The 25,481-nt window shown below is 44.6% G+C and overlaps 2 protein-coding genes across 7 annotated transcripts in view; one reads left to right on the forward strand and one right to left on the reverse strand.

Moving 5' to 3' along the window:
• The window catches only part of SLC25A26 (solute carrier family 25 member 26), a 139,066-nt gene extending 130,488 nt beyond the window's left edge, over positions 1–8,578 (forward strand). For all 4 annotated transcript variants that reach the window (XM_058288147.2, XM_058288146.2, XM_071212152.1 and 1 more), the window contains 3 exons: positions 3,683–3,747; positions 4,777–4,850; positions 8,156–8,578. In XM_058288147.2, coding sequence (XP_058144130.1) covers positions 3,683–3,747; positions 4,777–4,850; positions 8,156–8,273 — 257 coding nt within the window. In that variant the 3' untranslated portion in view covers positions 8,274–8,578. The remainder of the gene's footprint in view (positions 1–3,682; positions 3,748–4,776; positions 4,851–8,155) is intronic.
• Positions 8,579–9,256: 678 nt separating this feature from the next.
• The window catches only part of LRIG1 (leucine rich repeats and immunoglobulin like domains 1), a 114,389-nt gene continuing 98,164 nt past the window's right edge, over positions 9,257–25,481 (reverse strand). For all 3 annotated transcript variants that reach the window (XM_071212150.1, XM_071212149.1, XM_058288145.2), the window contains 9 exons: positions 25,043–25,114; positions 21,014–21,177; positions 15,290–15,610; positions 13,732–14,013; positions 12,993–13,412; positions 12,329–12,454; positions 11,554–11,700; positions 11,076–11,360; positions 9,257–10,968 (listed from right to left, as the gene is read on the reverse strand). In XM_071212150.1, coding sequence (XP_071068251.1) covers positions 10,712–10,968; positions 11,076–11,360; positions 11,554–11,700; positions 12,329–12,454; positions 12,993–13,412; positions 13,732–14,013; positions 15,290–15,610; positions 21,014–21,177; positions 25,043–25,114 — 2,074 coding nt within the window. In that variant the 3' untranslated portion in view covers positions 9,257–10,711. The remainder of the gene's footprint in view (positions 10,969–11,075; positions 11,361–11,553; positions 11,701–12,328; positions 12,455–12,992; positions 13,413–13,731; positions 14,014–15,289; positions 15,611–21,013; positions 21,178–25,042; positions 25,115–25,481) is intronic.

The raw sequence follows: 25,481 nt of genomic DNA on the forward strand, positions 1-25,481 counted from the left end.
ATATGCAGAAGAGGCACGGGAAGACGCTCTTGTTCCTCCTGAACTAATCGGAGGGGAGGCCCTGGAGGAACCATGGATGACAGCAGGGTCCCTGGGGCTGGGCTGAGCGGCGCCCCCACTGCTGTCCCCACCACATTCCCAGCTGCTGCTGTGAGGGCAGTTCCACACCCACTGCAAGGAGGGGGCTACCTTGTCTAGAGAGGGCGAAGAGTCTACATTTGTTCCCCAAGCACTGGTGAGATGTAGTGTCACTGTAAAGGTCTAATTTCCCCCTGAAAACTGGTCCTTGGAGCAGTTAGGCAAACATTCAGTAAAAACCTAACTCTTGTGGAAACCAGAGAAAATTGTTTGGATTTGAACACTAAAGCAGCCTATAGTTGCTATTTCAAGTAATTATTTCCTCTCTAATATATTAGCATATTTCTTGTTTTTATTACCAGTGGTTTATAGTTCCCGTAAGGAAAATGTAGAAAATCACATTTTAACTGAAAGTAGAGGTCCCTGCGCCCTACTCCACATTGTGATTCTTCTCTTACATTATCTCACAAGGCCTCCTTGCAGCCTCAAAAAAGCATTGTGAGGTTTGTGACTTAATGAAATCTTTGCTATTTAGACACTGAAGTTGATTTCTTAATAACTTACATAAAATACAGTTTTCATCATGATAGTAAAATAAGTAGCTATTTAAGTATATATTTTTTTGTCTTTAGCTTTTTCTTTGTATTCTTTCATAAAACAGATTGTTGATCTTCATAAATCTCTTGAGAATATTGGCAGGCATCCACAGTAAAGGAAAGGTAAACCTTCCCTGTAGCCAAAACAAGTTTGATTTGCAGTATCCAAATTTATTAGAAGACAAATACCATTGAGTGTACTTGACTCAGAAGGTTTGAGTGAGCAAACAGGGGACAAATGTTCTTCCTTATCAATTTTTAGGACTCTTTAGTTGGTTTGGGACAGTTTGTGAACATTTTGAAATAGGAAAATGGTATATATGCACTTCTGGGTTTTAACCATGGGCAAATTTTAATTTGCCTTGTCTTATTTCAAATTCATTATGTAGTAGAAAGAGCACAACTTTTGGAGCTATGATAGACCTGACTTTGTGGCCCGACTCCATACTAGCTGTGTGGCACTGGACAAGTTATCTGTCAAGTAGCAATAATAGTATATTGTTATTGAGGTAAAATAATTAAAGTGCCTGGTTCACTGCATGCCAGATACAAAATAAGCACACCCCAAATATTAGCTCCTAGCTTCCCCATCCTCTGTCCTCCCTGTTAGGGACAAGCCGATGTCTCCAATTGGTAAAAACTAGAGATACTTGTGCAGGGGACCCATCAAGCATTTTCAAGTGCCTACTCTGTGTGCTGGACAAGAGAGATGAAGAAAAACCACACGTCTCTGCTGACTTGGAAAAGAGCTAATTTCTTGATGAGTATTGTTGTGAGCCAGGTATTAGTTTAGATATTTTGCATAGACTTATTCAGTCCTCATATCATAGGAAGTAGATGTTGCTGTCTGCATTTTACAGGTGAGGAGGTGAGGAAGTGGAGGACCCTGGAAGACCAGTGGCCAGGAGCTCAGGTTCTGCATGAAGTAAAACCTCCTATAAGAGATTTAACTGGGAAACGGACTTTGGCCCAGTGGTTAGGGCGTCTGTCTACCACATGGGAGGTCCCCAGTTCAAGCCCCGGGCCTCCTTGACCCGTGTGGAGCTGGCCCATGCGCAGTGCTGATGCGCGCAAGGAGTGCCCTGCCACACAGGGGTGACCCCCGCGTAGGGGAGCCCCACGCGCAAGGAGTGCGCCCATAAGGAGAGCCGCCCAGCGCGAAGGAGGGAGCAGCCTGCCCAGGAATGGCGCCGCCCACACTTCCCGTGCCGCTGACGACAACAGGGGCGGACAGAGAAACAAGACGCAGCAAAAAGACACAGAAAACAGACAACCGGGGGAGGGGAGGGGAGGGGAAGTAAATAAATAAAAATAAAAAAAAAATTAAAAAAAAAAGAGATTTAACTTCTGACCCTCAGTTTCCCCACTTGTAAAGTAGGGGTAATAAGAGTACTTGCGTCATAAAGCACTTTAATTAGAGAATCAGTAATATACCCAAGGCAAGTCAACTAGTAGAGCAGGGATTTAAAGCCTTGGTTTTTCTGACTCCAAGGAAAGTTTTTTTCAGACTGGGCCTGGCCATACCCTGCAGCCAGTAATGGAAACACAATTGGAAATAAAATTCAGGGTGGGAAGTTTTGGGATAGTGCAAGTTCATTGCCTTTCTTTCCCTTTCATTTCTTGGGGGGGGGGTGGTGTGTGTGTGTGTGCACGCGCGCTCATGTGTGTAACCTTCCTGGACCCTTTCTATTGTTAAAAGTATATTTATTCCTCTAGGGCAGCATCTGTGGTTAAAAAGTAAAATAAATAAATGAATAGAATTTTAGGAAAGATTCCACAAATTTTAAATACCAGAAATTTAGCAAACGTTGCCTGAACTTCAGGCAACATTTGAATTTGGAGAAAAGTATTTCACATACTAATAACATGAAAGTGGACAAAACAAAAGGGATTCTAATATTTATATTAATCAATACTCCTTAGCCTTAAGATATGTCATTTATGAGTAATGAAAAATGGAACATAAAAGCATAAATAGGTACATCTTTTTTAAAAAGTTCGTGTCATAATAAATGTTACTAAATGGAGGAGGTTCAGTGTAATGATTTTATTCTGGCAACATTTAGAAAGATATTTGGCAGAGATCAAATGACCCTCTTGTCCACATGCCACAAAACTTAGAGGGAGTGTAGTGCTATTTCTGGAGTACCCTTCCACACGTGTTCTGCTCAGCCCTTGTATAACTGCCTCCTTTCCTTCTAGCTCATGGAAGCTGAATCTGTAGAAGGCCCCTTCGGGTTTATTATTTCTGAGAACCTTTCATCTATCTCCTCAGGGTTGCTTGGAGTTTAAAATCTATCTTTATACCATATTTAATAAGATTTTGACACCACAGAACATGGTTTCTGTGTCAAGATAGCAGGAAAAAAGCCATAAAGAAGAAGGCCTGTTGAATCAAGAGTGACTCATAGAAGATGCAGAAGGGGCTTAGAAATACCGTTAACTCAGTTGGCTTATCATAAGCCTGTAAGATATAGAAGCTTTACTCATTTAACTCTTTTACTTGAAGAATCCAGGCATTTATACCGAAAATCCCCACAGTGATATGTTTCTGTTTACAAGTTTTGCCATAGGCAGAGTCAGGAACAGCAGCATTTTATAGTCAGTTTCAAGAACAGTGGCCCGTAGAAAGGCACAGGGACTCCGAGACACACTGGGAGCAGTGTACCTCTCCCCGAGAGAGAGTCTAACCATCTGCACGTACACTGCATACACGTACAGGTTCATTTGCAAGTCCATGAAAGAGCAAGCTGTGCTGTGAGGCCTTGTTTTTCAACCTGAGTGTGTAAAGCGTTATCTTGTCACCTCTCCATATGAAGGTATAAATCACTGCCAAAGCAATGAAGTATGTGGATAGAGATTCTACACGTGTGTGCCTTATTTTTGAATCAATCAAATGGACATAATAAGGGATTTGGGCAGAGTTTGAGGAATTATTAAATAAGTATTGAACTATGTAATTCAGTAAAAAGTATCTCATTGTATGCTGGGTATTTTTATATGCACAGGTGGAGTTGCAGCTGCGGTCACCACGCCTCTGGATGTGGCAAAGACCAGAATTATGTTGGCAAAGGTAAGCAGTAAAATAATGTAGCATAGACATCGTAGATGCTTACATCTATTGGCGCTAGGACTTACGTGTATATTAAAAAAAAAGAAAATGGTACAGTACTTACCTGTAGTAGCAGCCTTATGCCAGTATTCTCAGAGGAGCCCTGTCGAATCGGTAGTGAATCTGACACTGACAAAACAATAGCCACAGGAATAGCTGTGAGCAGCCTCTCTATAGCATTTAATCATTTTGGATCATTGTCACCTACATTGTGTAAGCAAGTAGGGCTGCTTTATTGCTGTAGGTAATGCTGTTTTCACATCCCAATCACAGGACCAAACTCAGAGAAGTTGATTTGCTTTGTGCCATGAGTGGCAGGCTCTGAACTTAGGTCATGTTTGGCCTTAACTGAAGTAAGACAGTTGTCAGAATTGTTAAAAAGTTTTGTTGTAAAAGAAATCTTTGTTTTTAAAAAATGCTACATCTAGAAGCCAAGGAGTCAGTAATATAAGCTTTCTGGACCAAACTGATAGAAAATAAGTCCTTATCCTTGTGGAAAAGTAGAACAGATGCGGACAGATTTTGAGTACTTAGGTTGACAGAACCAAATGTGAAAATGACAGTGAACATGATATTCTTTATTAAATGTTTATTCGTTATGTGGGTAAGTTTCATAATTCTACCGTTCATACTGATTATTCCCCATCCTTATAGATTAATATTGCTTTCAGTTTTGTCCTATTATTAGTTGTACGTGAATAACCTGAATGAGCTCTGCTGATGGTTTGCTAATGAGAAACGACCTGGAAAAGCAGCTTCCAGTGCGGCCTGGCCAGTCGCTGCTTGCTGGCCCATGTGGCCCATAAGCGCTTCTGGGTGGAGTGGATCCCGGAGGCCGGGTACTAACTCCTGCCTAACTCCCCAGTCTCTTTGAGGCAGCGTCTTAGATGAGGGTGCTAGGGAGCCATGTATCTGTGGGTACTTGGGCGTCAGCTGTTAAGCTGGGTCATTTCCTATGGTAATGGATTTCACCTCTGTCTTTCCATGCAGGCTGGTTCGAGCACTGCCAGTGGGAATGTACTTTCTGCCCTGCATGGGGTCTGGCGGACGCAGGGGCCCGCAGGGTAAGGACAAAAGGGGATGCTTCTTTCCACCTGTCCAGAGTCTCTTTCTCCTTTCTTTTGCTTCTGGCCTGGTTAGGGATCTCTTTAAGTGTGGTGTATAAAATGCTCTAGTTAATGTGGCAGTCAGTCAAATTGATGCAGAATTTTCATTGAGTGATTCTGAGCTGCCTTCTTGACGTTAGATGGCATTCACACATGTAGCCCCCGCCAGGTTACAGGCTGTAGTGTTGATAATAGGCTTCAGGTTACACAATGCAGAAACACAGATGAGCGAGGGTAGCCTTGTGAGAGGAAAGCATAAGTGGTTTGGAGCCCTTTTTTAGTATTAACAAACTACTTTAGCCAACTGCAGTGCACGCCACCTCAGTTGGAGACCACTGTTCTAGATTACTGGCTAAGTGCCTCATACTTCCCGCATCATGTCCTAAAGAGCCCTTTCTTCAAGGTGTTATTGCAGCATTGCTTTTACAACTTAAACCTTTAAAGCCATATAAATGTTGGGATCTGTATGGATATGGATCTTACCAGGAGTTTTCCTGAGAGAGCAAAGCAACAACCCCCTTTTGGAGAGGGTCAGGCGTGAGCCCAGTGATAGTGGCCAGCCAGTGTCGACAGCAGGGCTGCAGGGCTGCAGAGCAGAGGCCTCAGACCCCTCCAGTGGTGGGGCCTCCTCCTCATCCCAGTGCTGCGTGGGATCATTCATTCGATTGTGCTTTTTGCACGCACTTGGCAGGTTTTAATTGCGTAGTCTGGGGAACACGAAGCAGGTAGGTTAGGGCCCAGTTAAGGTTTTTACAGGAGAGTGACCCCATTTCCTATTCATAATTTCCTACCAAAAGTTTGAAAAGTAGGTAATATTGGATGGTTTTGTGGTATGTGACAACAGTGGATGGAGTGGTGGTGGTTTCCTGAAAGACTTTAGGACTTTGTAACAAGGACTGGGTTTAACAGAAAGGAATATCATGACTGAGTTGTAGATGCCAAGCATGGGAAGGGATGAGTGGTGGCCTGATCTGTCATCTATGGCTAATGTATTGTGAGGAATGAAAAATGAGCTCTAAAACAGCTTATAGTAGCAGGTATAAGATTTAAGTCTTTCAAATAGGGATTGGGCCACACATCAAGAACTGTGTATGGCAGCTTTTCAGATCGTAACTAGATGAACTGCCAAATTTCACCATCTTACTTGTTCCAATATATTTTATGTTAGATTCTATGGCAGCAATTGCCCAACACCTCTGCTAGTGACCTTAGCTCTGTGGAGTCAGTGGAGAGCTCCAGCCTGCTTGCCTTTCTTGTGAAAATGGCACTATGTGGGGACGATGTGATCTGCAAAACCACAGGCACTGAAAGCTTTCCGAGATATAATTGCCTTGAATAGATGATTGAAAATAAACTTTGCCTGTCCCAGTTGTGTATGTACTTGATGTCGTGTAACTAGGTAGAGAACGGGCCTCATAGATGTGCCACGGTCCTGTCTGTCCCCATTGTCAGCCATGAAAAGGTAATTGGGGAATTTGCTTATCTTCTGAAAGTCTCTTAAGTCTTGGGCTCTAGACAGCGTTCACGATGTACTTCTTAGCAGCGTATTCCAGGCAGAAGCGACTGTCACTTAATCAAAGTCCAACTTCTACTCTGGAAATGACAGTTTTAATTAGCTTCCTCATTAGTATGATAAATGACAACAAATAATTTGGCAGAAAACTAACAAAAAAGCAACAAATAAAAAAGCCCTCCAAGCCCAAGCAGCTGTTCTCCACAGTGGTCTCAGGCCTGCTTTCTTTCATCTGCCTCCTGCCCCACCCCTGGCCACACATCCTAAGTGTATTAAGTGTTAGTTTCCTACCAGAATCAGTCTCCCCACCTGGCACTGGAATGGTGCTGACCTCTCAGGGTAAACTAAAGCGGTGACCACGTGTGTGCCTCCGTGTTGCTTCACGCAGAAGTCTGTGTTCCTACCCATACTTGGAATTCATGCTCCAGGGCCAACTGGTTTCTTCCGAGTAAAACTACCACATGCTCATTCAGTCCACGAGGTGGAAAGCAGAAGGGAAGCCTGCTCCTCCTGGATTGCGCCTTCCTACTTTTTTCTTCTATTAATCAGCTGGCTTTCTGTTTTTCTCGACTGTGCCCTTAAATAGTAACTCCTCCGGCCAGGAGCACCCCCTTTGTGCCTGGTAGTATGCTAAATGCTTTAGATTTCTCTCATTTCATCTGTGGTCTCCAGAACACAGCCTTACTCTACTCTAAAGGCTGCCTCTAAATGTGGTTGGGACACTCACTGTACAAATTATTTTTAAGGCTGTAATTATGGTAATAGATTGTCATCTAGTGAAACCATAAACTACTTCCATCTGCCTCTTGCCAGGAGCAGCAGCTGAGCTCATTAAGAACAAAAGCTGAACTAGGCACTGGCTTTTAGAAGTAAAGATAGGAAGAGAGGGACAAATTCATGGCAAATGTGGCCTTCCCCCACTCAGCCCTACCAAGCCTCCCTTCCAATGTCCTTCTCTTTGTAGGATGGGGGTGACATGAATCTCCTTTTCAGGCCAGGACACAGTGGCATCAAAGCAGCACTTGAGTTTCTGTGCTCACCAGCCACCTCTTACCAAAGACAATTGCATGATGCTAAACTGAACTTTTTTTCTTACAAGTGTATTTTATGGATCAAACATGCACGGAGGTACAGTTCCAGCCCCGCTGGACCCCAGTTGCCTGGCTTGTATGTAATTGCGCAAGGAGGGCAGTAGTGAGCCCATGCAGATTTGATTCCCTGTTGAGGCATCCCATTTATGGGTCTCTAAGGAAATGATGCAGCTGAGTCACTGGGAGGAACAGCAGAGGGTTCTGACAATCTCCTCTTCGCTGGACTAAACCCCAGAGACCACCTTAGATTTCTAGGATAGCGCATGCCTTCCAGCCTGACTTAGGACGCAGCCCTTGGACTTTAGTGGGGCTGACTCCCAGGGTCACATGGAAAAATGGTCTGAAAGTTTTAAATAAAAGAACTATTGTTGGGGCAGAGGCATTATTTGACCTAATTGTGAATGAGCACAAGTAAGCTGCTGGGTATTTCACCACTTTAGGCAATGAACAGCTGGGCCCAACCCTCAGCAGGCCTCCTGAGGAATGTAGTCCCGTGCCATTCGAAGGGGAGAAAAGGAAACGCACAGTTTAAGTGCTGCGTGGGGCTTAATGAGCATGCTGCGTGTTGACTTGAGCAAGCTGTGGTACAGAGTGAAATTTGTTAACCTCTTTTTTACACACACAATTTTAAAATCTTTCCTCTTGCTTTTTTATTCTAGATTATTTGCAGGTGTTATCCCTCGAATGGCAGCAATCAGTCTGGGAGGTTTCATCTTTCTTGGTGCTTACGACAAAGCTCGCAGCTTGATGTTAGAATTTGGCAGAGAGAATCCATGAATCAGAGACAGCCCAACAGCCTCTTCTTTCAAGCAGGAGAACTGCTGTGAGAACTGTCTCCCTTCCGGTGAGCAGCTGTTTGGCCATCTCAACAAAGCGCAGTGCAAACATGCAGCTTTGCTACGATTCCAGCATTGAGAACGCATCCTCCGTGGTACAGGGCTGACCGGAATAAAGTCATCAGCCTACATGCCAGAAAGCTTCAAAGGAGAGAGAACTAGCTATGTCCACAGAGGTACTCTGAGCCATTTTCTTAGAACCCCTTAATAAATAAGTTTGGTAATGCTGAGACCAGGCCCTTCCAAGCTGTCATTGGACCTGTATCTGATCTTTCATTTCCTGCCATTTGATAGTGGATCTGTTGGAAAGCAGAGATAATTTTTAAACAATGGCTAGATTAAGAAAAGGAGAGTTGAGGGAAAAGTGCCCCTGCGTGTTTCTTTCTCCCCTGGGTCAATTCTTATTGTCTAAGCTTATGGCTTTGTTAAAAAGAATGAACTACAGGTGCATAGCAAGCATTCTTTCTGGGTAACCAGGCTGTTTTTAATTACTGTCAGATTTCACCTATAAAAACACAATTGTATTATTTTACAAAGAGTGTCCAGCGACCCATGTGAAGTGTGAAAGAAAGAAAGCAGTTGCAGCTCCAGTGACTAGGTGGGCCCTTCTGGGGAAGCTGAACCCTACCCCATCATTCTCCATTCCAGGCTGAAAAGGCAAGGGCCTTGGACTAGCCTTGGAAACAGAGTTGCTGTTTCTTGCCTAAAGTTTCAAACTTAACAAAGGATGCAATGGGAAAGTCACCATACCTTGGGATTTCAGAGCTTGAGTGATGAGCTCTGTGTATAAAAATTCAGAGAGAGAGAGAGACTCAGGCATCTGGTGATAGAGTAGAATATGAATGACCACATTTGTCATTCATTTGGAATTAAATGGGATGAAGCAATGCTGGTTAGTATACGTAGGAGAAACCCAACCACACATTTAACATTTATAAATGAACCTTTATTAAAGACACTTCAATGCCATTTGTTAAACACTTCAATATTTTACATGTTTTTCAATGTACATGGTACCAAAATTTCTATAAATAAATAACTTTGTACATAAAAGTAATACTTCCTCTTTCACATTGCCTCTCAGAAGCAGCAAATTCACATATTTTGTGGAAGTAACAATCAGTTAACTATTGAGAAAAGAATTCTAATGTGCTTACCTTTTGAAACAGTGATGACATTAGACAGTAAAATTTAATATAGGTAAAGTAGTAAAGTAACCATTTTGTCAATATCCAGCCCCCTCCCCCTTCAGCGTCTGAGCTAAAGGAGCGTGCTTTCTGAGATTTTTAAGGACCTTGAGCTTGTTTTAGCTTAACAGTTACTTCATTACTCACTGGCACTCCCAAGATGATTAGCTACAGGTCTTAAAAGTGCAAATATACCCAGAATCCAGGTCAAAAGCTAACTTTTATATGGTCCAAACCCAATTCTGTTTGTGCAAGGGAATGACATGGACAGGCCTACTCTGGATCCTCAGGAGAAATAAGCTAGCCCTGAAAAGTAGGAACTTTCACTATACTGGCAGAACTATATCACTATTGAAAAATCCACAGGTACCAACACCAGCAGCCTTTACCATAATAAAAAGCCTCCAATGACAATCGAATGAAAAGGACAAGACCACATTTGTTTGTTTTTATAATAAAATGAGCTTCAAAGGGAGAAAGGCAGAGCTAAACTGTTTCTGACCGAGTGCTTCTGGCAGATTAACAGCCCTCATGCTACTTGTTAAAGAAAGAACAGAAGTCTAAGAGTCATTCCGGTAAGGGTAGATGACATCTGCCTCTGACGCCACAGGGAGATGCTGCAAGAGCACCCATAAGTGAGCAATCCTGCAAGAAGTTACTTCCAACTCAGATGAAATCTCTGAATGTAAAGCATCCCAGGGGTCTGATCCTATGAAGTGCAAGACAATTCCAAGGACTTTCCATCCTTCCCACCTCACCGAAAACTACTGGGAACAAATGTGGTTTAGCGCCTGTAAATCCCATTCATGCATTAAGGCACCAGAATATTTCACCCCACCCCTCCAAAATTAAACAGCAACCTGATATGAAAAATAATATTGCCAAAATTGCCTGACTTTTTCTGTTAACCATGCACTAAAGATTAAAATAGCCTCTGTAAAAGATATATAATATATATGAAATCTCTGAAAACTCTTATATACAGTGGTATCAAATACTTTTTCTGCCTTTTGTACACAATAGCCTCTTGCTTTTTCTGTGCTTCAGATGCAAGTCCTTTGAACTACTGATACTCCACTTGGAAGTTAAAACTATGTACAAATCAGTGATGCTTGAACCCAAGCTTCCTCACAGCCTCTCCTACCTCTTTCCTGTATGAGATTGATCTGACAAGAGCTGAGGTAGACAAAACCTAGATTTTCGGTGCAAAGAGCAACGGCACACTCCGTTTCCCAGGGAGTTGTCCTGTCAGTGGTGCGGACTCAGGACTGGGGTCACATGCCTTGGGGAGGGGTCCATTGGAAAGAAGCAAGTGCTGGGCTTCACTGGGGACATCAGAAAAGCCCGAAGAGTCTTCTGTGAGCTCAGGATTGCCTGAAGTTAACACAGATGAAGGCTGGAGGTCTATGGAGTCCGGCTCACAAAACCTTGCTAAAGTCCAAGAAGCTCCTAGAAGAAAAGAAAAGGTACATCAGACACTTCAACCAGCCCTGACTCTGGAAGGGGGTCCCAACTCACCTGCTACACTAACTCCTCAGAAGACAGTAAAATTTTACCTTTGCCATCTGGAGGTGCCTTTGACTTTTTCTTCAAGGCTGTCAGCATTCTGTCGTGGTTACTGGGGTAGAGGGAACCCCTATAGTCAGTGTGGGACCCATCAACAGTTCCGCTGTTCAGGTGACGTGCAGAATGTTCTCGGTCACTCCGACTGGGCTCCTGGCTGCTTAGTATACCTGGCTGTGTGCTGTCTCTGGACACAGGCTGAGGATGGAAGGCTTGTTCCCTGGAGTGACTGTCCACATCACTGCTGCAGTCACTACACAGAACTGGGCCACTGTGCTCTGGAAGACAGAGCCAAACACAGATGAGAACTGTTACCACTGACATCTCCACCCACACACAAAGGGACAGGCTGCTTAATGCTACTACTGCAGGACCCTGTTTATATCAACCAGAGCAATTAATCCCCTCCAACGCCCCCAACCCTTTCATTTAGTGAAAAGTCCTATATGTCCTGATTAAAATATCTCGTACCTATCTTATGTGGACCGGGTGTCCCATCAGCTCTCTGCGTCGCTTTCCATGGCTCTTTATTATATCCAGCACAGAGTTTTGGCTGCTTGCATGAGACGCTATGAGTGTCAACCTCTTGAAAGAGGCTTGCATCTCTTGGACAAACACCTGCAATAGATTCCTCCGTGACGAGAAACTCTGGGCTTAAGCATTTCGCACTGAACCTCATGAAAGGAATGGGCAAGGCTACTAAAACTGAGTCATTTCTAAAAAATGTTCTTGAGTATGCTGGATTATTGGGCTAGCTGAGGTCCAGCAAAGAAATACTTTTCTAATTCTGCCTTCCCAGCAGGTGGGCCTTTGAGCATCCAGGGCCCTGTGAAAGGAGCAGTTCTCATGAGATAAACCTTTACTGTCCCAGGCAAGAGCTCAGGTTTCCCCATGGCCTGGACTAGCTCGCCATTGTGAATGTTTTCTAATAAGAGAAAGACTGGGCACTCCCCTATATATTTCATGACCTGAAATGTCCTCTGCAGCTCTTACTGCAATCCCATCTTCTCTCAGCTACCAAAAGTTGAGCCCAATATAGTGACTTTCGGCGGGGACAGAATTTTGAAGCTTGCAGAAATGGCACAGGCTAGGTGCAATGCAGACCAACAGAAGTCTCATCCTACAGCCTCCTATTTCACCACATGTGCCTGGATCTAATGCCAGGCAGCCACCCTGGGAAAGGGCTGGGGGCCACTCCCAGCCCAGGGGCTCCTACTCACATCAGACCAAGGCACCAAGTCCTTACCGTTGCTTTCGATGTGCCCGTTGCCCTGATGGCCACCCTCGGTCCTGACCACAGTTTCCTGTCGGTCAGAAAGGGTCCCCTGAGAAGAGAGATAGCTAGGAACATCAGGCGGCACGATGGTTTCATCTGCAAGAAGGTATGACAGTCAAACATCAGGAGTTCCATCCTTCATGGTAACAAGAACTGCAGAGAGGTGCCCTGGAGGCCCTCATAGAGCCTGGGGGTGTGATTTCACACCCCCAGGTAAAAAGCAGGTCAGAGTTCTAAGCCCACAAAAGACAGAGAACAGTGGTGGAAAGGGAGATGGAACTCACAGAACTATGGTGTTTTGAGATCATTTCAGGAAAAATACAACAGGCATGTGCCAGGCATGCTTCAGAATTATCAAGGAGACAGAAAAGTGGAGCAGGTGGAGCTCAGTGGTTGAGCACCTGCTTTGTATATATTAACCAAAGTCCCAGGTTCAAGTGCAGTTAGAGTTCACAATATACTTCCATTTCACTGGTATATGAGAGTATTCCCATGCAGTGTTAATTTAACTTCCTCAAAGTGTAAATGGTGTCACTGGGACTAAATGTCTCAACTGTCCAAAGCCTCCAGACCTGGCTTCATGTCACTGCTTTTCCTTCTGCCCTGAAAATAAGCTCAGCTTGCGATGCCTGACCTGTGTTAGTGACGCTGTATTCCTCACTCTTCTTCCTGGTTTGGTAGATGATGCACACCCAGACCAGGGATGTCAGGACGATGCTGCACACCACGGCAATGGTGAAGATGCCCACAGTGGTCCCGTCCTTCCTGCAGCCCGGGCTGGCTAAGACGCTCAGCTGGCTGTGCGCGCGCTCCGTGCCCAGGGTGTTGGACATCTCACAGGTGTACCTGCCTGCATCCTCCGCCACCACGTTCTGAACAACAAGGAGCTGGTTGCCAGGGGTGAAGTGGTGCCGCTCACTGAGACCCAGAGGGTGGTCCCCCTTGAGCCAGGTGATGCGGGGCGGAGGGCTCCCAGTAGCCTTGCACTGGAGTGCCACCGTTTCCCCTACAGACACAACACAGTCTTCCAAGGGCACCACCAAGGATGGAGTTTCTGCAAGCAAATCAGATGGTAGGGTTATTCTGCAGGCCTCCACTGCTACTGTCCCATGTTCCTCTTCTAGACCAGACCATGCCTCTTGTTAGAATGTTTTTTAGGCATAAGCCCTATGAAGACTCTCTTCATTCCCTGGCTGTCAATTCTTTTTAAAGAGAAGGAGCCAGCTTCTCTTTCAGAAAGCCAGAGGTTTTAAATAGAGACAGCCCACCCCAAGCTCCACACAGAGCAGTTAGAGAACTTGCCTCTAGATGCCTATGATATTTTAAATACTTATCTCCCTTTTTAAAATACAGACACACATCAGTAGTCGAACCTAAGACAGTCAGGGTGGCGTTAGCTGAAATGGAGCCTGCGGAGTTCTGGGCAGTACAGCTGTAAATCCCCATGTCATCTATTTTCACGTCAGTGATGAAAAACACATCGTCATCTGGCATGACATGCATGCGTCGCTCCCGAGCAGCAGGGAAATCTGTGCCTCCGTCCTTCTGCCAGGCAATCTGAGGGTTAGGGTGGCCGGTGGCAGCACATTCGAGGCGGGCCATGGTGCCAGTACGGATGGCGATGTCATGGGGCATTTTGGTGAATGACGGCAGCACTACAAAACATACATGTAAGGTCAGTTTTGGGAAAAGTTATTGTAAAAGCCAGGAGAATCCCCTAGCATACAGACTCCCCCACCTCCCTGCCTGGGTGTCTGTTCACCACCTCTTCACCTTTCATGCCAATGGCTGCCTAGGGACCAGTACTGCCATCAGGAACAGTCTCCCTTGTGATCAGAAGCAACAGGTTTCCAAGGTCTGCCTGGCCTTTCTGTGGAACATTCCCAACAGTCTCCTTGTACACCTCAGGCTGGCTATAACCTCCTCAAATGTTAGGACTTACGATGAAAGCTGGCCTCAGCTATAACTCATAAGGAAAGTGGACTAATACGTGGCTTCCCATAAAAGGTAGGGCCTGATGCATGCCTTCCTAGACCACAGGAAGCAGCCTGGGAAAGAAAAACATCTGCGCCATCAAGACAACTACAGAGGGAAGGACAATGTGCCTTCATCCTGGGGAAAGCAATGGGATGGCTCTGCCCTCTTGCCAAAAACCATCTTATTTATCCCAAATAGTCCCTGAAGGGGAGTGGTAGGTCTCCAGGCACCCATCAGGCAGCACTACAGTTCCATCAAGGTTATTTCAGTGGAGTGTCTCACAACAACTGGAAATTTCAAAAACCAATGAGGAGTCTCCAAGAATAGGCCAAGACAATCCAGCTGGTGTGGTAAACAGTGGTTTCCTGTGGTCTGTAGAGGCCTAGAGAATAATTCTGATCCACCAGACAACTTTTTAAACCAATAATCAGAAAAATCTCATTAGCTTGCTAGGGTGGGAAGCTATTTGCCCCTCCCTGTCTACCTCAAACACACTATAATAGAGTCCTGGAGAAACCTACCTCATAGTTCTGAAGCTTGCTATTGAGTAAAAGACCCTTGTCAAACACCTCCAGGACCATTCTCTCCATCGGGCCATGCATGCACACACATCAGCCTTAAGGAAGAAGGGGACATGGCTGCACCATCTACTGAGAGGGCAGCAGCTTGCCCAGCAACTAGTTTACTTGGAATCTTGGTTTATGGAAAATAATAAGTGGATAAAAATACTAAGCTTAGCCCACAGTTTCACTTAAAATAATAACTGGATGAAAAAGTCACACTGAAAGCCACCCTTAATCTGTAAAACTTGGTCTGGGGAAATCCAGGAACGAGTAGGAACTTGTGTGTCTCCTGTCTCAATCATCTATACCTGGATAACCAGGTGAGCCATCATGAGTGTGGCTTCAAAGGAACGTTACATCAGAATAAAAAAAAAAGATAGCACTGCCGTACCATTCACAGTGAGCCTGGCCTTGTGCGAGTAGGTGGAGCCAAAGTGGTTGGTGATGACGCATTGGTAACGGCCCTCATGCCCGAAAGTGACATGACGGAGATGCAAAATGGTGGTGTACTCCATCACCTCGCCATCCTGAGCGCGGACGTGGGCGAAGTTCTCCATGTCGGCATTGGCCAAGACCTCATTGTCCTTCTTCCAGGCAAAGGTCATAGGGGAGCTGCTGCTGCTGGCTGCCGAACATGTGAACCGGATGTCCTTGCCCACTACAGCCATGGTGGTCTCTGGGTGGGTGATGATCTGGGGCTTTGGGAAGTCATCTGGGGGAAGAAGAGCCAACTATAAGTCACCCAGGATGCTAGTGCACAGAGGAACCAGCTGCTGTTCAAACTAACAAGAGCCTGGGTCAGACGGGAAGCAGGTAAAACATGGACACCAGATCTTTCAGTGCTCCTGTGCGCTCTCAGCTCCATCAAACTCTGTAAGGGAATTGCATTATGGTATCTGGCCTTCTCCAATTATAAACCCCATGAGAAGCCACCCCCTCTTTGATCACACTTCCTGATTACAAATTAATGTAAAGGTACTAAATTATCAAACCACCAGTTATGAAAATATCAAATTATCTGTTTCCTTGAGTAAACTACAACCAGATTTACCTGCTTACTTTTACACAAAACTCACTTCCATAGTCACACACCAGTCATGACTGTGTAAACCCTAACAAAAAAAACTTACGCCAAAAAAGGAGTGGGGTATAAAGCACTTCCACAATGGCAGAGTAAGGACCTCCAAAACGCTGCATCTCCATAAAAGCAATGAAAACATTAGCAAAAATGGTAATTTTAGAATATAGAGGACTTACAACAATCCATGGAGCATTTATTCAAGAAAAATAGCTGAAACTGAGTAAGAAAAGCGAGCTCTGTAGTGGGTTGTTTTGTTTTTTTAAGGTTTATTTATATTTATTCCCCCCGCCCTCCAGCCCTGTTGTCTGCGCTCTGTGTCCATTTGCTGTGTGTTCTTCTTTGTCCGCTTGCATTCTTGTCAGCAGCACCGGAAATCTATGTCTCTTTTTGTTGTGTCATTTTGCTGCATCAGCTCTGTGTGTGTGTGTGCAGCGCCACTCCTGGGCAGGCTGCACTTCTTTTGCACAGGGCGGCTCTCCTTCTGGGAGTGTACTCCTTGCACATGGGGCTCCCCTACGCGGAGGTCACCCCTGCGTGGCACGGCACTACTTACGGACATCAGCACTGCACGTGGGCCATCTCATCACACAGGTCAGGAGGCCCAGGGTTTGAACCCTGGACCTCCCATGTGGTAGGTGGATGCTCTATCAGTTGAGCCAAATCCGCTTCCTGTCTGTGGTGTTTTAATTTGTCCTATTCCCATCTCTCTCTTCCCAGCTCAACAGTAACCTTGAGACCCAGCAGCCTGGAAACCACTGAAGGGAGCAAATGATTTGGATCTCCCCAAAAGCCCCATCTGCAGAGAACTGTCACTATGTAACCAACATGTCTGGCAGCAACCTAGAAAAGCCCATTTGCAGGGCTTGTCTTTATTTGATCTGACTCAGCTTGCTCAATAAGCAAAGTCCTGTGGCCAGGGCATTTGATGAAAACAATCAGCAGCCACTGTTTAACACACAGCTGCCGGAGGTGGCAATACCAGGTAGAGCAAATGAGGAAAATCAGGTGGTATGGGTTGTTCAAAGTGGGCTTTGAGGAGAACCAGCATATTCCTGGGAATCTAGAAGGTCACATGCAGGGGCAGAACATAGGAAAGATCTGAGAGGGTCCTAAATTCTCACCTGTGGCTGACCCTAAGGATCTGCCCAGGCAGGAAGTAATGCCACACCACAAGGTACACACACAGACCATGGACAAAGGGTGGGACTTATTGGTTGAAGGGATTTAAAAAATTCTCTGTCCAGTTATTAGCTAACCATTAAGTTGGGACTTTAGTATCTACAGAGAATACAGACTTTACAACATTCATCCAGGAAAGTCACTAAACAAACTTAAACAACAAGTAGCAACAACATCAAACCCTGGGGAAGGACAGGAGGATTTCCAGAGTTGCCACATTATTTTATCTTAAATATCCAGTTCTCAACAGAAAGTCCACGAATCATGCAAAGAAACAGGGAAAAAAAGCTGTCAATAGAAACCGTCCCTGAGGAAGCCCAGATCTTGGCTTACTAAACAAAGATTTTAAGTCAGCTATTTACGCTCAAAGAACTAAAGGAAACCATGTCCAACAAAATTAAAGTATGAGAATGACTTCTCACCAAATAGGCAATATCAACACAGGCAGAAATTATAAAACTGAACCAAATATTAATTCTGGAATCACTTGAGACTCAATGGTAGAACTGGACTGGCAGAATAAAGAAATCAGCAAACTTGAGGACAGTTCAAATGAGATTATTCAGTCTGAGAAACAAACAAGAATGAAGAAAAGTAAACAGAGCCACAGAGACCTGTGGGCTACCACCAAGCATACTGACATGCAAATCATGGCAGTCCAAGAAGGAAAAGAAAGAAAAAGGTACAGGAAGAACATTTTTTATCAAATTTGGGAAGTTTCTGGCCATTATTTCTTCAGATAACCTATACATTCAAGAAGCCCAGTGAACTCCAAGTTGAATAAACTCAAAGATCATACCTAGAGGGAAGTGGATCTGGCTCCACTGAGTGTCCACCTACCACACAGGAGGCCCAGGGTTCAAACCCAGGGTTTCCTGGCCCGTGTGGTGAGCTGGCCCACGGCAGTGCTGCCGCACGTAAGGATCGCCATGCCACGTAGGGGTGTCTCCTGCGTAGGGGTGCCCCACGTGCAAGGAGTGCACCCTGCAAGGAGAGTCGCCCTGAGCAAAAAAAGCACAGCCTACCCAGGAGTGGCACCGCACACAGAGAACTGACACAGCATGATGACGCAACAAAGTGACACGGTCTCCTGGTGCCACGTGACAAGAATGCAAGTGGACACAGAAGAACACACAGCAAATGGACACAGAGAATAGAAAACGGGGGGGGGGGTGGCAGGGGGGGGAATAAATCTTTAAAAAAAAAATCTCTTGAAAGAGAAGCAACTCACCTCAAAGGGTCCTCACTAGCACTGACAGCTGATTACTCTCTTAACAGTCAGAAAGCAGTGGGATGACATATTTTAAGTGATGAAAGAAAAACACTGTCAACTAATAATTCTACATCCAGAAAACTTTCCTTCAAAAATGAAGGAGAAATGAAAAACATTCCCGGAGAAACAAAAACAGCACTCATCAGTACTGAACCTACCTACAAGAAATACTGAAGGGAGTCCTTCAGGCTAGAATGAAAAGACACTAGATATAGTAGCTCCAGTCCACACTAATAACATTAATTACATAGGTAAGTACCAAAGACAGTGTAAGTGTACTTTCATTTATTTATAATTCGTTCCTACTCCTATCTGATTTAAAAGGCAGTGGTGCAAAAAATAATTATTAAGCCGCATTGATGGGCTTATGATGTATAAAGATGTAATCTGTAGAACAATCAAAGTATGGGGATGGAGCTTTATAGGTACAAAAGTTTTTTGTATCCCATTTAAGTTAACCTCATTATTAATCCAAACTAGATTGTTTTAAGATGTTAATTACAATCCCCATGGCAACCACTAAGTAAAAGAAACAAGGGAAATGAAATGGTACACTAGAAATACATACATGAAGGCAGTAATGGAGAAAGAACAAAAAAGACAAAACAGAAAAATGCTAAATGGCAAACCCTACCTCATCATTAATTACATTAAATTTACATGAACACTCTTAAGTCAAAGGCAGGAATTAACATAATGGATAAAAATCCATGGCCTAACTACATGCTGTCTACAAGAGACACACTTGAGATTCAAAGAAACAAATAGGCGGACAGTAACCAAAGGAGAGGATGTCTATACTAATAACAGACAAAATAGACATAAAGGCAAAAAAGAGTGTTACTAAAGACAAAAAATAACACTTTTTAATGATAAGAGGGTCAGTCCATCTGGAAGACATTTTCCACTGTATGGATATACAACATTTTTAAAATCCATTCATCACTTGATGGGCATTTGAGCTGTTTCCATTTTTTGGCTCTTATGAATAATGCTACTATAAACGTATGTGTAAAAATTTCTGTGTGGACATACGTTTTCATTTCTCCTAGGTGTATTCCTAGGACTGGAATTGCTGGGTCACATGGTAACTCTGTTTAACCAGCAGACCATTTTCCAAAGAAGCGGCATAATTTTACATTCCCACTAGCAGAATAGGAAGGTTCTAATAAAAAGAAGTGAGAGATTCCCACAGAGTTTGAGACTTCAGTTCAACTCTGCTAAGGGTTTTCATGATTCCTGTTAACATCTAACAGTTGTTTTGGGGGAAGCCAGAGCTTTAAAAAAAAAGGGGGTGGGGGGTTTGTATATGTGTGTGTAAGGTATGTGACAAACTGTTGCAGTGCAGGGATATCCTAGGGCACAGGCTGCGTGCCCCATGTTGAAGTCCAGTGGCTAAACCTGCTGCCTTGGCTCAGCCAGCAGGAAAGCCTATGTAAGCCCAAGGGCAGGAAGCTCATTTTCAGGAGCTCTACAAATAGTTCAATGGTGAGGGACTGGGTCCTGATGAACAATCTGCTGCCTAGACAGTGGGAGCTGTGTACAGCCTCAGATTCTACAGAGAAGGCCCCATAAGACATTTGAAACATGGAAACACCATGTGTTTTGGACTGGGCCCAAGAGAAGCTGACTGAGATAAGCCTGCTTGTCTTACCTGGTGACGGAGGTGGTTGCATAGAAGGAAGCCACTCGCATCTTGACTCCAGCAGGCACACTGGCTATTGCTATGGCCAAAAAGTAGGACAGAGAATTGGACCACAGGGGCCCCCACAGTGCTAGGTGAGCTCCTGTCACAGCAGGGATCCCAAGGTTCAGAGGTCAGACTTGTGAGACCCAAAGCAGTAATGACCTTAGGAATCACACCTGCCCAAGTCTGGTCTGGGACTCCCATTTCAACTTCTTGGAGCAAAAAGCAAATCCAAATTCATCTCATTCTTTGACTACATCTTCCTGACCATGAGGTTTCATCATTCCTTTCTGAGCTAGCATGTGTGTGTTTTCAGCTGTTCAGCATTTTCTGTTCTCTTGGTCAATATGATGGCAAGAGCTACATTCCAACAATCAGAAGGGAAAAAGAATTTAAAGCTACAAGCATAGACTTAAGTGGTTCAGAGAAATAGCAAGTTTGCAAGTCAACATCAAGGAATTCTTTTTTTTCTTTTACTATAGCAACTGTTCTCCTGAGACTTGCTCTTCCTGTATTTAACCTTTTATTCTTGGGGTTGGAAAGAAACACACAGTAAAACCCCAGCCTCTTACACTGAGTAAATTTACAGCTAAATCCGGGCACCAGAGCCCTCTTGAAACAACAGAACTATCTTCCTGTAACTGATTATTCCGATTTGTAATTGGACCAACTCATACTCCCTTCTGATTAAATGCATGTACTCTAAGAACCACATAATGAGGTGACTGTACAGTAAATACTACGTGTGGTTTCAGTGGGAAATAAATTGTATCCAGAGGCTGATTTGGAACATGGGTTGGGGCTTACTCTGATCACAGGAATTACTCCCATAATGAAGAGTTCCTCCTGGCCTCCTTGCCCATCATGAAAAACAAAATCACAAAGACAGTCTTACCACACACGAAACTCTCCGGCGGCACAGAGAAAATGCTCTGGCCCTTCAGTGATTCTGGGTGGGCACAGGTGGCTGTCACGAAAGCTTGCAGCATCCTCCCCATTAACCATGGGGGCAACCATTTCAGCTGGCAGTCACAGAGGAAGCTATCACTGCTGATTTGTCTGAAAGAAAAACAAATTGGAGGCTTGAGGTATAACTGCAAAGAAGGGATATTCCCTCACACACAGAGCCTCTAATTAACTTGTGACATTAACACCGGCAAGCTAGAATAGAGGAATGATTTCTCACACAGTTCCTACCTGATGACCCAAAGCAACACGTATTGTCTGCGTGGGGGTTTTGTTGAAATGCAGCTAAGCTAACTCCCAGGTGATGGCTTGGACCGAGCTCCCAGGGGAGACAGATACTGGCTGGTCTGTGAGTAGCAAGAACCTGGAATGTGCCCATGTTCTAAGGCAAGCACTGCTCTTCAGTGACCCTGAGAATGCCCTCTACCCTTTCCAGGAGTCCAGAACATCCGGTTGTGAGCTGGCACTCTTCCCTCTTTGGCCATCCCCACTTTCCTGGTCAGCTAAGTAGAGCTCCCAAACTCTAGCTGAGACTTGGATCTAAATTCTGAGCTGAGTTATGAAAAGGACTCCTTTACTATATGGCTGTTATTTTTTGCTTTGGCAAAGTTGTGTACCTCCTTCCACAAGTAAACCTCACCGGCGTGTCCCTCTTGTTTGTGTGGTTATAAGGATAAACGGCCACCAGCATTTTTCAGGAGGCCAGCAGAATTTGGCTCTGCTCCCTAAACAGTGCTTGTTAGTTAACTGCCACTGCCCAGGGAGCATGAGAATGCACAACTTTGGTTTTGTGAGGCTCCAACCAAAACAGAGAATATTTTCTTTTTCATTTCTCAGCAACTGAGGATAAGCTTTTTAAACAGAAATCGAAATCACCATCTCAGTGAACATTCTTTCCTGAGTAGTCACTCAAAGATAGGTCAACCAGACAGTCCAGTTACCCTGTTCCTGGAAGATTTCAAGGCTGTGAGAATGATGGCTGACCCATGGTGAGGAACAAGACCGAGAACGAACACATACAGGCCTGTCCATAGTAAACTGTCTGGGTATACAGTACAAAAAGGGGGAGCAAGTAAGCTTAGGAATTCCAGAAACGTCCACCGCCTCCTTCTCCACCCACCATTTTCCTCAGATGTCAATAAGGCAACCAAATGGACTAGTATTTTTGTTTTCTTTGTTTCACTCTGGCCTTCTAATGAACAAAGAAATAGTCAAACTAGGAAAAAACAAGGAATGAAGATTAAGCCAGATAATCCAAGGCAGACTAAGGGAAGTAAAATCTATGCTTCCCCCCTTTTCCTTATCACTCCCAGATTAGGTATCTTATTAAAACAATGTTGGAAAGCGTTTCTTCAAAAACTGAAATAATCTATCTTAAAACCCTTATATGGGAATGCTTGCCGATATTAAGATCTTAAAATCATTATCAGATTTTGCATTTTTACTAGGTAGGCAAGTAGCTCTTTGCTTAGAGACATCTGGAGGGCTGTCCTGTCAAGGAGTTATTTTACATAGAGGAAGGGTGATGCTCACTTCAAATGATGGGTGCTTCCTAGGAAGGCGGTCTGTATTATGGCTCAACAGGCTGCCACCAGGCACTGAAGAACTCATCTCCTGAGGTGAAGAGCCCAAAGGAGCACTCTCCCTGTCAGAACCTGCAACTGCTCATCAAGACTGCATTTGGCATGACTGCCCCTTTTTTACATGGTCAAGCAGCAGAGGCTGAGTACTCTAAAGGAAAATCCAAGAAGATGATATTGGGCCAATCAACTGAGGTGGTGGGGGCGGGGAAGGGGCAACAAATGGGACCAAGTGGGGGAAAATATTTGTGCTTGATCAGAACTGGTATGAGAAAAGGTTAAGCACTATCTGCCTCATACCACATATTCAACCATTTGTTGGGCCTACCTCCCTTGAGAATGCCATACACCTCCACAACAATGAAGTCCCCCTCAAAGAGAGGAGACCAGACCTCAGAAAGATAGTCAGCCAGTACTTGAAGGTAGAGAAACGGTTTCCTTAAAGAACAGGGCAGACAGAGAGGGATTAGATCCACAGAAGGATGTGGACCCCTCCCCTCAAAACACTCCCCGCCTCCCCCAAGTTACTTTAAAGACGCATGCCATGTTGAATGAAAGACTGGGCGGGGGGACTGGGTGCAACTGCAAAGTTTTGCAAAGATTCACTCCTGGCTACTCTGCCTTCACTAACTAAAAGCACAGCTTTGTCAACCACTAACAGGCAGTGCCTTCCCAGGACTCCGGCAACTACCCATTCCAATACTCCACTGGCTAACAACTGTGCATTTTCATGATTCCAACAAAGTGTGTTTCTAATCATCATTTGTGGAAATTTACCCAGAGGATGACTAAGTGGGCAGTACAATCTGCCTTGATCAGGTGGGGGAAGAAAATGACCAAGTGGAATTATTAACCTTATCTTCTCCCAGCAAAGACTGGGCTCAGGCTCAGCCGCAGCTGAGTTCATGCAGAGACCTATGGGGAGGCCAGGCAGGAGGCTAAGGCTTAGTCCCAAAACCATACAGAAGCATTTTGGGGGCCCAAGCTTCCAGAAGGGTCCAGGTTCTTCCCAACTAAAAAACTACTTCAAGAAAACTGACCTTTTAGAAAGCCAAAAGGAAAATATCTCTCCCTCCTTCTTTCCCCCTCTTTCCCTCATTAAATCAGGTCTCCCCCCCTCCCCCATTTTACTAAGAAAAGTTTATTTTCCTAAGAAGATTGTATGCTCACGTACCCACCACCTTGGTTTTACAATTAATGTTTTTATGATACTTGCTTTATCTCTTGTCTGTCTGTGTAGCCGTCCTTCTAAAAAGGTCTTTAATAATTTCTTCTCCCTTTACTGGAATGAGATATGGAATCCTACTTCATATTAAGTCATATCAAAAAAGACAACAGAACTACTGAGATTGAAGGAAGGGGACAGCACCCAAAACTCAGCAGCCTCTTGCCAAGCCCTGAGGCTCCATGAAGCCAGCCACAAATTCCTGCTCTGAGATCATGACCCTTTTAAGAAAAAGCATTTATTTGATAGATGTGACTCCCACAACAAGGTAAAGGTCATGAAGCATGTGCCAGACCACCTCCCCTCCTCTCACATGGAGGAGTGTCACCAGGGCCCTGCTTTGGTTTTCAACTACTGGGACCGCTGGGGGCAGAACCCCATCTCCCCATGGCCCTATCCCTACCTCTCCTGCTCCCATCTAGGAGCCTCCAGGAGTGGTGGTCCAGTCGGGACAAAAGGGTGCCCATCCTTTGGCACCTCCATTTAGAACATGGAACAGAAGTTCTATCTTTAGGGAATAGATTTTATGGCTGTAGAATCAGATTAATGTATAAAGGGAAAGAAAGCAAACTTGGGTTCCTACCTGAACACCTAGACTAGGTAAAGGAAAGCTCTTATAACCCTTGGCACCCATGAGCCCATGGTGAGGGTCTACAGCACACTAACCACTACAGGTGGCCTTGGAAATGGATGAGGCCGAGCACCACTTCACCTCTGACCATCCCAGAAATATTCTCTGACTCATTAACCCTCTCAATATAGGTTCTTTACTTTAAGCTAACCCAAAAGATAAAAATTTCCCTTATCATATTAAAGGAGTTTTTTCATGTAATTTATGGGGCAACAGCCACACCCTTTCATTTGCATGTTGCCTGTGGTTGCTCTATGCTGCAAAAGCAGAGGTGAGGAGCCCTCACCAGACCATGTAGCCTGCAGCCCTGAACATATTTACTGCATAGCCTTTAAGAAGTTTGCTGACCTCTGATCCAAAATAAGGCGGCTCCACAGGCATTTTCTTAAAAAGGTGATTTAACTTACAACTATAAACAATCCCAGCTATTACATAAAGAGAGGCATACATTCAATTATGGGAGTTTCTTACTCTGAAATTCTCCACTCATGTTTAAAAAGCCGTGGAATCCTGGGTACTTACAGCTCTTTAAGATTCTTCATCTTCACAAAGGCATCAAACTGGACAGATCTGATTGCATTCTCTCCAAGGTTCCTGAAAAAGAACACACTTTACTCATGCAAATAAATTCTCAGGTACCCTTCAGCTGTCAGCCATCCCTTAACAGATGTGTGTTTCAGCCTAGACAAGGACTTTTCAGGACACCTCTGGCTGCACAGATGAACTGCAGGTTCCACCGTAAGTGACCAGAAGGTCACATATATTGACACAAGCACATGGATTAAGTCTGGAACAAAGCCAGCCTTTAGGCAGCATCAAAGCCAGGTGGAGGCCTGCCCAGCCAGTCAGTCGGCAAAAGCTTTTCCAACAGAACTAAGGTCAAATTTGATTCAGAGGAAATAAGCTAAAACTCAAATACTGGAGTCATCAGCCCCAGATGGTGGCAACACGAATGTCCCAG

The sequence above is a fragment of the Dasypus novemcinctus genome, chromosome 26 (assembly GCF_030445035.2).
Source record: "Dasypus novemcinctus isolate mDasNov1 chromosome 26, mDasNov1.1.hap2, whole genome shotgun sequence".
Lineage (NCBI taxonomy): Eukaryota > Metazoa > Chordata > Mammalia > Cingulata > Dasypodidae > Dasypus > Dasypus novemcinctus.